General features: G+C 37.7%; 1 protein-coding gene across 1 annotated transcript in view; it reads left to right on the forward strand.

Annotated features, from left to right (window-relative positions):
• The window catches only part of LOC127627230 (protocadherin-15-like), a 505,252-nt gene that overhangs the window by 180,250 nt on the left and 307,255 nt on the right, over nt 1-17,747 (forward strand). Inside the window, exons 7-9 of the mRNA XM_052103574.1 lie at nt 5,469-5,588; nt 9,536-9,646; nt 10,721-10,891. Of these exons, the coding sequence (XP_051959534.1) occupies nt 5,469-5,588; nt 9,536-9,646; nt 10,721-10,891 (402 nt within the window). The remainder of the gene's footprint in view (nt 1-5,468; nt 5,589-9,535; nt 9,647-10,720; nt 10,892-17,747) is intronic.

Genomic DNA, 17,747 nt, shown 5'->3' on the forward strand with positions numbered 1-17,747 from the left:
TTATGATCGTTGTATCAAGAGCTATAAAGTAGCCACAGATTGCCTGGAGCTCACCCAAAAAATCCTGGCAACCCTCGGGGTAGAGCCCAAGAGGCCAATATAATGAGAGAACCCCCTGGGCCAACATCTTATTCCAAGGACAATATTACAAGTCCATTGAGCAGCTTACTGTGTTTGACTGAGGCAGGAATGTGGCAAAACATACGAAAGTACACTGATGCGGAAGCTTGGCGGAATAATGCTAAAAAGTTCAAACTGACAGATGACGAACTAAAAACATTTGTTGGTCTCGTTTATTTGAGAGGTGTTACGGGGGACAAAAGCATGAGATTCGGTGACTTTTGGTATAATGAATTTAGACACTCTTTTATCAAAGAGACAATGTCGCGACAGAAATTCCGAGATATCATGCGCTATCTGCGCATTGATTACAAGAACACGAGAACTGCCCACCTTGTGACATAGATTTGCCATGATATCTGAGATATTTGACAAATTTGTGAAAAACAGCATTGCTCCATACATACCCGGTGAGAACATAACAGTTGATGAACAAATGTTCCCTACCAAGGTGCGCTGTCGTTTTTCATAATACAATTCCAATCGACTGGACAAATTTGGCATAAAATTCTGGGTGGCCGCTGATGTTGAAATAAATGCTGAACGCAAAAAGTTGGTGTTGATGTAATGGACCAGATGGCACGACAGTACTTGGTAAAAGGTGGATCCTGTCGCTGGCCTGTAGCTGTGTTTTACAACGTCTTGGACCTGGCTACAATTAATGTACATATTCTGTACAAGTGCATGAATGTAACCATCAGCAGAAAACAATTTATTCTTGAGCTGGTAAAGGATCTTTGTGCCCATAAAAAAATGGCAAAGGCAGCGTGTGTACCGTCATTTCTGGACTATAAGCCGCAACTTTTTTCCCACGCTTTGAACCTCGCGGCTTAAACAACGACGCGGCTAATATATGGATTTTTCCCGCTTTAAAATTTTATTTAAAAAAAACAACAAAAAAAAACATTCTGTGACGTGCTCAGTTTTTTGGCGGCATGAAGCTTTCATTAGACCAATGAAATTGCCGAACGGGTTAAGGTCAAACAACTTTTTTGTTTACTGTTTAGATTAAATCGAGCGCGCTGAAACTTCCCATCATTCTGATTACGGTAGTCATTTTGTCACCCTCAAGACACGAAGAAATGCATACGATGCAGCTTTCAAGTTGAAGGCGATTGATCTGGCTGTTGGAAAAGGAAATAGAGCTGCTGCACGGGAGACGTTGGAAACAGCAGCGTGATGAATTGGCAAAAAAGACAACTAAAGCTGAGGCTATTCAACTCCGACATCGAAGGAGATGACTTCAGTGGTTTCATGTGCACAAGAGGAAGATAGTGACCAATGACTTTCTTGCTAGGCTACTGTTTACTGCTAATTTTTTTTTTTTTGTTACAAGCCGTGTGTGGCAGTGGGGGCGTGGTCAAGCGCCCGTCCGGGAGAGAAAAGCGGTAAGGGCGCTCACACCAGAGCTAATGTCTAACACCTGTGTCTAATTTCAGTAAGCGTGGGGAGAGCGGCATAAAAAGGCAGCAGAGAGAGAGTGAGTGAGTGACAGACAGACACAGTCTGCAGTTGTTGTCTAGTGAGTCTAGACAACAACTGTCAGTCTAGTGTTGGCGCATAGAAGAACAAGAATTGAGAAACTTTATAAAATTGATTGTAAACATTGCTGTGGCCATTAAAAGCCTTACCTGGAACGTCAAGTGCCCTGCTTCACGTGTCCTCCTTGGGAAAACTGGCACCAGTGTGACAGTTTTCAGCACTTGATGTAAGCGCCCTTACCGCTTTTCTCTCCCGGACGGGCGCTTGACCACGCCCCCGCTGCCACACCGTGTTTAGTTAAAGTCTATTTATTTTTGTTACAAGCCGTGTTTCGTTAAAGCCTGTGTAAAGTTAATTTGTTTCAATGTACCAGTAGGCACCTGCGGCTTATAGACAGGTGCGGCTTATTTATGTTCAAAATAATTTTTTTTTTAAATTCAGTGGGTGCGGCTTATAACGATAATGATTCTCCCTCCAATGTACTTGGGATGATGTGTTTTTGTTGGTTTGCAGTGCCCTTTTTATAGTGCTTCGAGTTCTTCCCAAACAATTCAAACTTAGTTTCATCAGTCCACAAAACATTTTCCTAGTAGCATTGTGGAGTGTTGAGGTGGTCTTTGGCAAACTTCAGGTGTGCAGCAATGCTTATGTTTGAAAGCAGTGGCTTCATTCATGGTGTTCTGCCATAGACACCATGCCTGTTTAATATTTTCCATATAATAGACTCATGAACAGAGATGTCAACCAGTTCCAACGATTCTTTCAAATCTTTAGCTTTCACTCTATGGTTCTTTTTTTTACCTCATTGAGCATTCTGCGGAGTTGCCTTTAAGACATCTTGGCTTGACGGCCACTTCTAGGGAGAGTAGCCACAGTACTAAAACTTTCCCATTTATAGACAATTTGTCTAACTGTGGAGAAAAAAAAAAACTTTCCTGCCAATTTTAATAATAGTTTATAAGCCGATGTGTGCAGTTCAGTTGTTGTGCGACCATAAGTGGACATATACTGTATCAGCTTTTTGACAACAACTTTGAATATACTCACCCAATCAGGTTTTAGAGGCATAATTATCTGTTTTATAATTATTCATATTGTGTGATTGTGCTGATTAGATTAGCCGGTATGCACAAGCACAGTGCTTATCATTGCTTGCTGATGCAAATAAACAGTGTAACTGATATGATGCCTGCTCTAGTTACTGACAAACACAGCAGTGCAAATTTAGCAGGACAGTGAGGAGGGTAAAACAACAGTTAATATAATTTAACTGGGCTCATGGTCAGTCCACAATATAATAAGCTATGATATGCTTACGTTGTACTGCATCTGGCACTGTCAGTTCCACTCAGGATATAGAACGCAGCATTCTTGGTTCCAGAAGTATTATTCCTTATTCATTTTTTTTCTCATAGTGATTTCAAGACATTCTTCAAATAAAGAGTTCTCAGCCTTGAATCAAACAAGCCAACTCTGAGATCTATCACAACATTTTCAATGTTTGATTTGAAGTACAATGTGTGTGAATATCAGGATATAAAGTCAAATGTAAAAGGCAACAAACTCCCATCCCACAAAGTATTTGCAAATCATATAATTTAATAATAAAAAGTAGTATAATTATTAAACTATTGACTTGTATTCAGTCATTAAAAGTGTAGAAATAGTATATTTGAGGTTTGTTGCAAAAAAAAAAAAAAAAGAGTCTGGAAATCAACACAAATACATTATTAGCAATGCATCATAATTTGCTCTTTTTCAATGAATTCCACTTCCATGGTAACAGTATCTTCTCTGATTGGTAGTTCCTTCTTCAGGATTATGGGTTGTGTAGTTCTTCATTGCAAATTCGGTAATTAAACACAATCTTTAAAAGTGAAAATTAAATGAAATCTCACTGATTTATTGCTCTACAGATGCAAATACTGTATATTATCACTTAACCTTCTGGGGTCTGAGGGTGTTTTGGGCCCTGGAGAAGTTTTGACATGCCTTGACATTTGTGCTTTTTTCAGTTGCTTAAAAACACATTAATGGCACAAACTGGGCTACAATAATCTGTGAGCAACATGTATGTACATGTTTGTATTTTTGAGAAAATAACATTTATGCATGGTTTTTGAAAAAAACAAAAATTCTGATTCATTGAAGGCCATATAAACATACACATACTAAAGATTTGTCCACAAGACTTTTGAGAACTGGATCTTGTAGCCTAGAGTTATTGCTACAAAATGATGTGAAAACTATCCTGATCACTCATTCATACCAAACAATATAGTAATTGAACTTTTGTAAGACACTTTTAGTGTTAGAAAGGTTATATGCGAGGAGGTGTGAATAATCATGAATATCAATGCAATTTTCAGCATCATTCAGTGTCTTCAGTGTCACATGATCCTTCAGAAATAATTACACACGCTTGAGGCGTAATCTTGTCTGATTCAGATTTTCTAATATGGGCATATTTATATCACATTTACACCCGAACACATATTTGCGAGCAAAAGCTTCACTGATGATAATGAGGCAGCATAAACACTAGTTAAAATATAATCTAAACATTCATATTATTTTTATATCATATTACATATCATATTTATATCATACAACATACAATTTAAATGCCTGCTTTAGCCAAAACAGCATTTAAATGTAACTAAAACTTGACTATTAGGACATATTTCAAATGTCAATACTCTGAATACTGGCTGGCAAGACTGCAAACAGTCACATTAGTAAAATATGTTTATGTTTATATAAAATAACACGTTAACTAATATGAAGTAAAACTAAATTACTTACTCATCTGAAATTGTATCCTCGGCTGGATCAAGTCACTCTTCAAAATACAAACGTTCATCCCGCTCTTCTTCTGAGGAAAATTAAAATTAGAGTTTCAGTTCATTTTTGTGACGTGTTTCAGATATATGCTCGCAAACACAGAGACTGCTGAAAGCTCACCATTTTTATATTCTTTATTTTACAAAAGCACAAGGTTTTGTTGTTATTTTGAGTGTACACAAATTAAAGTAGACCCTTTATAGTCTCTAATGATGTCTTATCTCTATGCCCCAAAATGACGTATTTTACGTTGTTTCTGCTGTAATGGCAAAAAATTCAGTTGGACGCGCTGGCGCGTCCGTCGACCCCAGAGGGTTAACAACCTCAGAGCTCATAGTAATTAAAAATATATTGCTATATAAATGAATGAATGGGATTTTAACTTTCAGAACCTTACTATTGGGTTTTGTCTGTTTGTGCAGTTGTATTGCATCTGATACTGTCAAATCCACTCCCAGGATGTAAAATGACTCGTTGTGCATTGCCTAATGTTATACCCTTACCACAAACTATTATAACAGATGTTTTTATCTTGAAATTTAACTCTTAACTCTATTCTGTCAGATATTTGTATTTTTTTCTCTCAGAGAGAGAGTCAGAGTATCAACACAGGAAATAATACCAGATATCCCAGGTGCTTTGAGCGTCCGCAGAAGTCTCGTACTTATTATTTCCTGTTTTTCTTGCCTTTTCCTCTCACTTCTGAGACCTGCACCACAGTAGGACTTCACTGTGACAGCCAGAAAGAGAAAAGGCAAGAGAAGGAGTGCTGTCTGTTTTACAAGAGCTTGTCCATCAGTCTCTCCCTCAGAAGAGAGCTGTTTAACACAGTGGTCAAGACGCTTGAGGCTTAAACTTGTCCGCCAACTTGCTGGCACCAGGAAGCAAACACAAGATGAAATAACAGCTGCAACTCAGGATGAAACAGCATTCTCTTTGATGGACAGCCAACTGAGAGAGACAAAAAAAAAGTTATTAAATGTTTCCACCTCATAATATTTTCTTGTTTTTATCTTTTCCAGCTAACACCTGTTGGAACCACCATCTTCTCTGGTTTTACGGGGAACAACGGGGCTGTTGACATCGACGATGGGCCTAATGGACAAATTGAATACACCATTCAGTACAACCCCAAAGATCCGGTATGCTGCCTTAATAGACATATTTCTATGTATTTAATAAATGTAGATTTCTTCCCCCTGCAGTTCACTTATAGTTAGTCAAGGTTTCTTGCATGACAAAAACAGTCTTAATTTAGCTTTCATGGCTATTTTCTACCCTCTTTCTGACCCTTTAATTAAACAGGCTCATTTTGTTACTTGATCTTTAAAGGGCTCATATCAGCATGACTAACAGAGTACTACTCACTCAATATCAGTAAGCACCCTGTTATTAGACACTTTCACTAATTAATTGAAATAATCATGGCTGACTGTGAGTAGTGATTTTTTTTACTCTGAGTGAACTGTGAGTGAACTGAAACCTTCTCATTTTAATAATGCTGCTTCCATACCCTAGGTGTCAGCATAAGTTCAAGACAACATGCATAAAAAATACTGTTAGCACCTTAAATAAGACCCCTGATCATTTCAAACTTATCTTAAGCGTTTATGTGGCACCTTTCAGCACTGATTTGATTTTTTTAATGTATTACTATTACAACTTTAGATTTAAAATTATATGATAAAAAATAAAACAATATATAAAATCGTGTCCTCTGAATGTAAGTAAATTCCTGCCAATTGAGAAGTTCAAGCGTGAAGCACCACCTTCATATTTTTGCGAGTCACAGGCAGAAGAAGGCAGTCAGCGCAACTCCAGCTACACAGGCTCTACAAAGACAGTAGGACAGAGCAGAATGCTGGGGTCTCGAGATAAAGTTTTAAACATTTAACTTGATCCAGCATCCTAAAAATTTAGTGGTAAATGTAGCGTTAATATATATATATATATAAGCATTCTAAATATAATATTCAGGTATGTTATAATTATAAAAGGAACAGGCACAAAGAAAATTACTCTTAAATACTAAAGGTCAAACAATTATTTTGATTTCCTTTGTAAAAATTTTACCAACATGTAAACCTCAGGGAGAAAAAAAAGAAATACAGTTTAAATCAGAAGTTTACATACTCTTAGGTTGAAGTCATTAGAACACATTTTTTAACCTCCCCACAGATTTCATATTAGCAAACTATAGTTTTGGCAAGTCATCTACTTTGTGCATAACACAAGTAATTTTTCAACAATTGTTTACAGACAGATTGTTTCACTTTTAACTGACTATATCACAATTCCAGTGGGTCAGAAGTTTACATACACTAAGTTAACTGTGCCTTTAAGCAGCTTGGAAAATTCAAAAAAAATTATGTCAAGCCTTTAGAAAATTAGCCAATTAGCCTCTGATAGGAGGTGTACTGAATCAGAGGTGTACCTGTGGATGTATTTTAAAGCCTACCTTCAAACTTAGTGCCTCTTTGCTTGACATTATGGGGATATCTAAAGAAATCAGCCAAGAAAAATTGTGGACCTCCACAAGCCTGGTTCATCCTTGGGAGCAATTTCCAAATGGATGAAGGTGCCACGTTCATCTGTACAAACAATTGTACGCAAGTATAAACACCATGGGACCGCCATCATACCGCTCAGGAAGGAGACACATTCTGTCTCCTAGAGATGAACGTAGTTTGGTACGAAAAGTGCAAATGAATCCCAGAACAACAGCAAAGGACCTTGTGAAGATGCTGGAGGAAACAGGTAGACAGTTATCTATATCCACAGCAAAACGAGTCCTATATCAACATAACCTGAAAGGCTGCTCAGCAAGGAAGAAGCCACTGCTCCAAAACTGCCATAAAAAAGCCAGACTACAGTTTGCAAGTGCACATGGGGGCAAAGAGCTTATTTTTGCTGAAATGTTCTCTGGTCATATGAAACAAAATTGCACTGTTTGACCATAGTAACCATCGTCATGTTTGGAGGAAAAAGGGGGATGCTTGCAAGCCAAAGAACACCATCCCAACCGTGAAGCATGGGTGTGGCAGCATCATGTTGTGGGGGTGCTTTGCTGCAGGAGGTACTGGTGCACTTCACAAAATAGATGGCATCATGTGGAAGGAAAATGATGTGGTTATATTGAAGCAACATCTCAAGACATCAACCAGGAAGTTAAAGCTCAGTCACAAATGGGTCTTCCAAATGGAAAAATGTTTCTTCTTTATTTTTACAGGCAAGTCATTAAGAACAAGTTCTTATTTACAATGGCGGCCTGACAAGTGGAATAACCACTTAGGGAAAGGTAATGGGGCTAAAATAAATACAGTACATTAGAAATACATACAGGTTAACAATTACATTAAATACAATTTAAAACAACACAGTAGACAACACAAAATGATTATGTAGAGAAGCAACTGCATGTGTCAGTGAACAAGGATGATATAATAGTTTTAAAGGATGAAATTGAAATTAGTGTATCTAGTTTGAGAATATTTTGCAGAGCATTCCAGTCGTGAGCGGCAGCAGATTGAAAAGAAGCAAGACCAAAGGCAGAGTTAGTTTTGGGAATACGTAATTGAAGACGAAGTGAGGACCGGGTGTTGTATGTGACAGGCTTTGGCTGCAGCAGGTGACCCAAGTAAGGGGGTGAGGGGCCGAGAAGGGTCTTGTAAATGAAAGTGAACCAGTGAATTTTGCGGCATTTGTGAAGGGAGTGCCAGTTGACAGATGAATATAAAGCGCAGTGGTGTGTATTGAAAGGAGCATTTATGGCAAACCTGATAGTGGAATGGTAAAGAGTGTCAAGAGTTGATAGAGTGGACTTGCAAGCAACCCTGTATATAGTGTCTCCATAGTCTAACATGGGTAGAATGGTCATTTGAATTAGAGTAAGTTTGGCAGAAGTGGTGAAGGAAGAGCGGTTTCTGTAAAGGAAACCAAGCTTGGCCTTGACCTTAGATTGCAGCTTTGATATGTGGATGGAGAAAGAAAGTGAAGCCCTGACCTCAATCCGATTGAAATTTTGTGTGCAGAACTGTAAAAGCATGTGCGAGCTAGGAGGCCTACAAACCTGACTCAGTTACACCAGTTCTGTCTGGATGAATGGGCCAAAATTCCAGAAAAGTATTGTGAGAAGCTTGTGAAAGGCTACTCGGAAAGTTTGACCCAAGTTAAACTATTTAAAGGCAATGCTGCCAAATACTAACAAAGTTTATGTAAACTTCTGACCCACTGGTAGTGTGATGAAATAAATAAAAGCTGAAATAAATAATTATCTCTACTATTTTACTGACATTTCACATTCTTCAAATAAAGTAGTGACCCTAACTGACCTAAGACAGGGAATGTTTTCTACGATGAAATGACAGTGAGTTTAAATGTATTTGGATAAGGTGTATGAAAATGCCTGACTTTTAAAAGAAAAAAAATAATACAATGTTTGACACCTATAGGACCTGTATATGAAAATGACCTGTGTTATGATTGGCTACTACTTTGAGTAACAATTCCCCCGCCATGCTGCTGAAAACATGAATATAGTGTGTTAATAAATTAAATAACAATAATAATTTCTTAATTAATTCAAATGCCAGTGTCCAAAATGTATACATAAAACACAATGCAATAAACAGAACATACCTCGTTTCGCTTGCCATATTTGGAAAGTATTTCAAAGTTACACTTTCTTGAGCATTTTAAACTGAAGTTCAAGCAAGACCTTGTTGGAACGCACATTAACCTCCACAATGGGCTGTTGCATCTGTTTGTTCGCCACCTCTGATAGCATAAGGTGAGTAAAGGTGAACCAGTGACTGTTGTGCGCCGTCATTTACACATCAAACCCTTGTATTTCAAAAGAGCAAGAAACATCCGGTTTCCATGCCCGCTTAAAAGCATTAAGTCTCCTCCTGTATTGCTAAAAAGGGTCAGATGGTTTTGAATGTCAAGTAGTTTTTTTTTTTTTCAACAGCATTCTCCTCTCACAGAGGCAGAGAGTTGATGAATTGCTCATGAGGCTGTGAGTGTATGAGTGATTGTGTGTGTGTTCTGAGAGGAAAGCCCTTTTGACCTACCCTTTCTATCTACACAGAGCACAAACAGGACATTCGACATCCCCCTCACCCTGTCTGGATCGGTGGTTCTGAGGGAGCGGCTGAATTACGAAGAGATCACACGCTACCTGGTCATCATCCAGGCCAACGTAAGTCTGTGTGAGATGGGGAGGAATGGAATGAAAGATGCCCGTAACTGCATCTGGCTAACTGAGTGTGACATTAGCATTGTTCCAAAACCTAGTAAGCTGCCTACCTAGACATAATTTAAAGGCAGGTTTCTGAGCCAAAGGCAGTTTCAAAAGCTACACAGTTTATTTATGCTGCTTTCTAATGCACCTTGTTTTTGCCAAATTCTAAAGAGCATTTGTTTTCCAATATCCATGAAAACCATGAGCATACCCGATGGATCTTTGTAGAAAAAATGTATAGGTCAGCACACCACGGTAATTTATAATTAAAACACAGATTTAGCCTTCAATTAAATAGTGGAAAAGTTTTTGGTGATTTATAGATATAATCCCACTTAAAGTTGGTATATAATAATTGTTTAATAATTCCTAAGGAAATTTTAGTGCAATCACTTGTGAATGTGAAACCAGCTAAAGATAATATTCAACATTATAACAGATTTAGACCCTGTTTTAAAAATCCAATGGATTTTTGGATTTATAATATTCCACTGCAAAAAAAAATTAAATAATTTAATAATCATTTTATTAATAGCTAGACATATTTAAAGTCACCATGAAATGCTATTCATGAACCACAACCCAATTTACCATAGTGGGACCAACAGTATTTCTGGGTGAACAGGATATACAGTTAGAACAGACTTGATTTTATTCACCAGGAATCAATTGGATCGTGACAAATGGGTGTTTTTAGAATTGAGCCTGGTGGTTAAATGGAGGGTTTGCATTAATTTCAGAGGTGAAGCAAGTAATTACATTTTGGGCTACCCATAACCTTAACAAAATGTGCTGGAACTTTCCAAGACATTCATTTGTATCTAGAGAAAGCATCTTAATTGTAAACGTATTTGGTCTTGTTTCATTTGTGAACCTCACTAAATGCATTCTTTTTATTATTTTGTGTACAGTATTATTTTAAATCTAAGTGGAAAGTAATAACATAGTCTTTTTCTAGCCTATGAATAAGTTTGCAATCTTGGAGTTTGATTCTGATGTCAGCCCTGATCCAAACTTGGTCTTTCCTTCCAGGACCGAGCTCCAAACCCAAGCAACAGACTTACTGCTACCACCACACTCACGGTGGATGTGTTGGACGGAGATGACCTGGGCCCAATGTTCCTGCCCTGCAGCCTTGTAGACAACACCCGCGACTGCAAACCTCTCACTTACCGCGCCAGCATACTGGAGCTCACAGATCCAGTGAGTGTTATTTTATATATATTTTTTACCCTGTTCTTCTTTAGCACTGTCTTTCAAAAATTATGTTAAGCCTTCTCATATATTGTAGCTGCAGACTTTACCTGGCTCTTGTTTGTAGTTGGACTGTCACATATCTTGTATTTCTGTTCTTGAAAAACATCATGACTAAACTTACAATGTTTCCTCTAAGCTTGTACATGTGCGGCTGCGCACTTCAGATGTTGCTCCTTTCAATTTAAAAAGAAAATCCATTGCAGAATGTTGACTCAAAAATGTGTGACAGAAAATCTATCTTGAATTTCAGATTTCATAGTTTTTGAATTGTGCCAAATGAATGTGCAACATTTCAACTGGATGTCCATTGATAATGACACTGGATGTCCATAGAGATAATGACACATCCTAGAACAGTTAGGAAATGTCATATTAATATTGGCAAACATAATTGCATAAATAAAGAGGCCATCTTTCTCATGACCTTGACAAAGCAAGTTGGTCTAGCATTATCTCGAGAAAATAAGACAAAAATAACAGTAATGCCTCTATATTTACATATATATATATATACAGTATATATATGTATATTAGGGCTGTCGATTTAACCGGGGCATTGCGATTAATTGCGTGAATTTTTTAACACTTTATTTTTAATAACATTTATCTCACTGAATTAACGCGTTAAAAAATTCACGCAATTAATCGCAAATTGTAATAAGGAAGATTCCTGAGAAATGCAAGCTTGTAGTACCACCTGTTTACTCCAGAGGGCAGTAATTTAAATTTCAGCTGTGTGGCAACGTGCAGTTTATACAGTGAAGAAAACAACCAGACAGAACAAAACAGACAAAACAATTTCTTGTGTTCAAAACATTTGATGGAGCACAAATTTGAACTAAGGGATCTCAAGATGTGTTCTAAGTATTAAACTATATTTAACTTGACACAGTGACCTAAAAATTGTGTGTTTATGACTAGAGCTGTCAATCGATATTTTTTTTAATCAAATTCATTACTTAGTGTCCTGGATAATTAATCGCTATTAATCGCATTTAATCACATGTACAAATATTTGCTGAGAAAGCCCTTCATATAACAATAACTCAATATATAATGGTTATACATATTTATATATATATATATATATATATAAATATGTATACAGTGTTTTCTTCACTGTATAAACTGCGCATTGCTCATACAGCTGAAATTTCACTTACAGCCTTCTAGAGTAAACAGGTGGTACTACAAGCTTGCATTTCTCAGGAATCTTCCTTATTATGGTCTGTGGGCACGCGGTTAATTGCGTAATATTTTTTAATGCGTTATTTTTTGTCAAATTAATCACACTTAATTAACGCGTTAAATCAAGCCCTCATAATGAATCTCGAACTGATTGACAAATTCACTTGTGAAATGGATTGCTGTGAACTGTATGCCAATGACCGATTTATGATCAATAATATGGTAGTAAACAATACATTGTATTCTATAGCTGCTTTTTGTATTGTCTTATCAATGATTAACTGTTCTGCCACAAGAATGTAATGCATTTTAATTATCTGAATAGCTTATATATATATATATAAGCTATTCAGATACAAGCAAAGTAAGATATTTGAAGATATTTTTTTTGATATAATTTATTGAATAATTCTGAATTTGGGGTTTTCATAAGCTGTAAGCCATAATCATCAAAATTATATCAAATAAAGGCTTGAAATATCTTACTTTGCTTGTAATGAGTCTATATAATATATTAGTTTCACCTTTTAAGTTGAATTACTGAAATTAATGAACTTTTGCACGATATTCAAATTTTTCGAGTTTCACCTGTACATGTACACAATTATGGTGAAAGGGTCTCTTTCTCACATTTTTGCAATTACATATTCGATTAATTGTGATTAATTTGATTACATTATTATCAATTGACTGCATTAAAAATCATCAAAATAATTATAAATATACATGATAAATATTATTATTAGGATAATTCAAAGATATTAAATTTTTCTTGCAGATAAGAAAAAGCATTCACAAAACAAAAAAGTGTCTTTAGAAGACAATATTGTGTCTGTTTTATTTCAAAAGCTTTTTGATGTACAAAACAAGTCCAGATGGGACTTGTGATAGAAATCAAGTATTTTTCAGCCTATTTAAGGCACATTTTAATTAGCACAAAAGCACCAAAACATAGAGACATTTTTGTATGCAAGCGCACTTGACACTGACACCCTGATGCGAATCATGAACGCTACACGATTGCTGTTGGAAAGTGGATAGCCACAGTCTACCAGCAGATTAATAATGTGGAGGATTAGAAATTAAGATATGTTTCACCCATTGCAATGAAAATGCAACCTATGGGGACACTAGTTCTTTCAAATAGTCAAACTCCCTCTTAGACTTTGAGAAATGTTTCATGTTACTTGAATTGGTTCAATTTTAGTTTATTAATAGCTTTACACTGTGAAAGGCTTTGTTTGTAAATGTTCATATTGTTACTTATTGTTTGTAAAATAAGTATATATAGTGTCAAATTTCAGCACTTTGAATTGAAAATTAGGGTTAGAGCTACAAAATGAAATCCTGAAAATATATAGGTTGTGAGAAACGCATTTACAGAAATTGCATGTAGTGTGTACGGAAACGAACTGAAAAACGACTTTTTAATTATGTGATTAATGGCGCATGTGAGATGTGTCCTTCTGGTGCAAATCACACTTACATACAGAGGTAGGTAGAGTAGCCAAAAACTGTACTCAAGTAAAAGTACAATTACTTCAAAAACATAATTGCTCAAGTAGAAGTAAAAGTACTAACATAATTAGTTACTTGATTAAGAGTAAGAAAGTATCCAATTAAAAGAGTATTCAAGTAGTGAGTAACTCGTTACTTTCACAAATGACATAATAGACATTTACTCCACTATACACTATATGGCGTTTTCACTGGTCGTGGAAGCTTCTTAAATCTCCTTCTACAATGTGGGCGGTAGAACATACACTTTGTTTGTCTGTGCCTGGCTCTTTTTGCTGCCTGCTCACCTGCTAGTGACGGGTTTGCTTCAATATTCGGTCATTGACCTGTTCCGGCTGCGCTATCACCTGTCTGGACCTCCACCTTTATCTGGACATCGCCTTTCAGCCTCGTCCGAGATACATCCACCGAGGGTCCCGCCGGAATTTCCATCACAACAGGTCAACAGTAATAAAGTCCATCTGGTCCACTTCACGTCGCCCTCCACGCTCCACCAACCGGGCTGTCGACCACAGTGTGTTAGCCCGCCTAGCTCGGTCGGCTAGCACCACCACCAGCTGTGACAACACTGTACTTAACTTCGCTTTGCTCAACATCCGTTCACTGACAGACAAGGGACATCTCATCCAGGACCTCATCAATGACCGTAAGCTAGACTTTCTCTGTTTAACCGAGACATGGCAACAGCCCAATGACTTTTCTCAGCTGAATGAATCCACTCCTAGTGGATTTGTTTACATCTGTCAACCTCGTGGCTCCGGCCGGGGAGGAGGTCTCGCGATAATTTATCGCGAGAAGTGGAAAGTCTCAACGATATCTGTGCCTGTCTCTAGCTCGTTTGAATCGACTGTCTGCAAGCTGTCTGGTCCAACCCCAACCATCATTGCTACTGTCTATCGCCCCCCAAAATTTAATAGTGAATTTTTAAATGATTTTGCTGCTTTTCTCACTCACTTATTCTCTCTCTCATCAAACATAATACTGCTGGGTGATTTTAATATCCACATGGACAATATTAATCTCCTTCTTACTAAAGACTTCACCTCCTGCCTAGAGAGTTTTGGATGCCAGCAATATATCACTTTTCCCACAAACTCCAAAGGACATACTCTGGACTTAATTTGCTGTTCTGGTGTCACTCCCTCTGACATTACAGCTGCTGAACTCCCTATAACTGACCATTTTCTCATCTCATTTACTGTGAAACTCACTCTTTCCATCTCTAAAATATCACGTTTTATTTCATTTCGGAATATTAAGAATATCGATCCTGTCACTCTCACTTCAAGTATCCACTCTTTCTGCCTGCCTGACATTCACAATCTATCCACCCCTGACGATCTGGACTCTCACTACAACACTGGACTCCATAATATTCTTAACTCCCTTGCTCCGTTAAAAAATAGATCTGTTTCTTTTTCTACTTCCGCCCGTTGGTTCACCCCCGATCTTCGTCTCATGAAAGCCAAAGGGCGGCAACTTGAACGTCTTTATAGAAAAACTGGTCTCACTATTCACAAAGAAATGTACAATAACCACATCTTACTTTACAAGGACTCCATTGCTAGCACCAAAACCCACTACTACTCCAGTATGATTATTGCCAATAAAGGAAACTCCAAGTCACTTTTTTCCTTACTTAACAATATTACCCAACCCCAGGACTTTCTCCCCCCTCATTTGTATACAACCTCCTTTTGCAACTCCATTATGTCATTTTTCACTGAAAAAATCAAGAATATCCACCAGCACCTGGGATCTATCCCTCATCTTAGCATTTCAGCCGACTTTCACCCATCCACCCATTCATTCTCTTCCTTCGAGCTCCCGCTATTTCAGAAATCAAAGAACTCATTAGGAAATCCAAGGCTTCCACTTGTCAACTTGACCCCCTTCCAACACAACTTGTTAAAGCTTGCCTTCCCTCCCTGGCTCCCCTCATTTCAGCTATCATCCACTCCTCTCTTACCACTGGAACTGTACCCACATCATTCAAAACAGCTGCCATTACCCCAATTTTAAAAAATTTGGTGCCGATTCTTCAAACTTCAATAACTTTCGCCCTATATCCAACTTACCATTCATCTCCAAAATCCTAGAAAAAACAGTTGCCTCTCAACTCCATTTTCATCTATCCCACAATAACCTGTATGAACAGTTCCAGTCTGGTTTCCGTCCACTTCATAGCACTGAAACAGCACTTATCAAAATCACCAATGACCTTCTCATGGCAGCTGATTCTGGACTCCTTACCATCCTCATCCTCCTCGACTTAAGTGCAGCCTTTGATACCATCTCTCACACCGTCCTTCTCAACAGATTATCTTCCATTGGCATCACCCACACTCCGTTAGACTGGTTCACATCTTATCTCTCTGGCCGCACTCAGTTTGTTCAACTTAAGTCTTTCAAATCCAGTCCCTCTACTGTCACTTCAGGTGTGCCCCAGGGCTCTGTCCTGGGGCCCATACTTTTCATCATTTATCTCCTTCCCCTGGGCAATATATTCCGCAAATTTAACATTCAATTCCACTGTTATGCTGATGACACCCAGCTCTACCTCTCGACCAAACCTTCATTCACTTCCCCGCCCACCTCCCTCACTGATTGTATTACAGAAATAAAAACCTGGTTTTCCCAAAATGTTCTCAAATTAAACAGTGATAAAACTGAGGTTCTCCTCATTGGCACTAAATCTAATTTATCCAAAACAGACAGTTTTTCACTCACTATTGATAATTCCTCCGTTTCACCCTCCCCCCAGGTTAGGAGTTTGGGTGTCATCCTTGACACCACATTATCTTTTCAGTCCCACATCAATAACAATACCCGGTCTGCCTACTTCCATTTACGAAACATTAATCGCCTTCGCCCCTCCCTTACACCACACACTGCCGCCGTTCTTGTCCATAGTCTTGTCACTTCCCGTTTGGACTACTGCAACTCTCTCCTTTTCTGCCTCCCTCACAAATCCCTTCATAAGCTTCAACTGGTCCAGAATTCAGCTGCCCGCATCATAACTTCGAACCCCTCTATTCACCACATCACTCCTGTTCTTCAACAGCTTCACTGGCTCCCGGTCCAGTTCAGTATTCAATACAAAATCGTTCTGTTAACATTCAAGGCCATCCACAAACTTGCCCCCCATATCTGTCTGATCTTCTCCATGGTCCAACATCCACCCGCTCCCTTAGATCCTCTTCCTTCATACACCTGTCTGTCCCCCTGCCCGTCTCACCACTATGGGGAGCAGAGCATTTAGCAGCTCTGCTCCCGTCTCTGGAACTCCTTACCACCCGAACTTAGAAACATCGATTCATTTTTCCACTTCAAATCGCAACTCAAAACACATCTGTTCAAAAATGCCTATCTCACATGATATCAATTGCTCTACCTCTTTTTGTTTTTAATGTTGTTGTTTATTTAATTTTGGTGCTTTTAAATGTGTTATGTATTCCTGTACGGTGTCCTTGAGTGCCGAGAAAGGCGCCTTTAAATAAAATGTTTTATTATTATTATTATTATTATTCCATTACATAATACACATTGAACATGTACTACAGAATTATTATTATTATTATTGTAAATTCTGTCATCATTCACCATCATGTTGTTCTTTTTTCAATGCAACACAATATGGAGATATTAGACAGAATGTGAGTCACTATTTATTTTCAGTGAATGTTTTATATATATATATATATATATATATATATATATATATATATATATATATATATATAAGAAAGTGAATGGTGACAGAGTGTCAGTCCCTAACATTCTTTCTAACATATTTTGTGTTCCATATAATACAAAGCCTCACGCTGTTTTGGAACAACATGAGGGTATAGAAACTTTGACAGAATATAGCATTTTGGCTGAGCCATCACTTTAAAGCGATTTTTATCTTATCATTTTCTCACCCTCATTCCATCCCATATGTGTATGACTTCCTTTCTTCTGCAGAACATAAATGAAGATTTAAAAAATTATATTTTAGCTCTGTAGGCCAAAATTTTGATGCTCCAAAAAGCACATAAAGGCAGTATAAAAGTAATCCATACGACACCAGTGGTTTAATCCATGTCTTCAGAAG

The sequence above is a fragment of the Xyrauchen texanus genome, chromosome 33 (genome assembly GCF_025860055.1).
Source record: "Xyrauchen texanus isolate HMW12.3.18 chromosome 33, RBS_HiC_50CHRs, whole genome shotgun sequence".
NCBI classification, from domain to species: Eukaryota; Metazoa; Chordata; class Actinopteri; order Cypriniformes; family Catostomidae; genus Xyrauchen; species Xyrauchen texanus.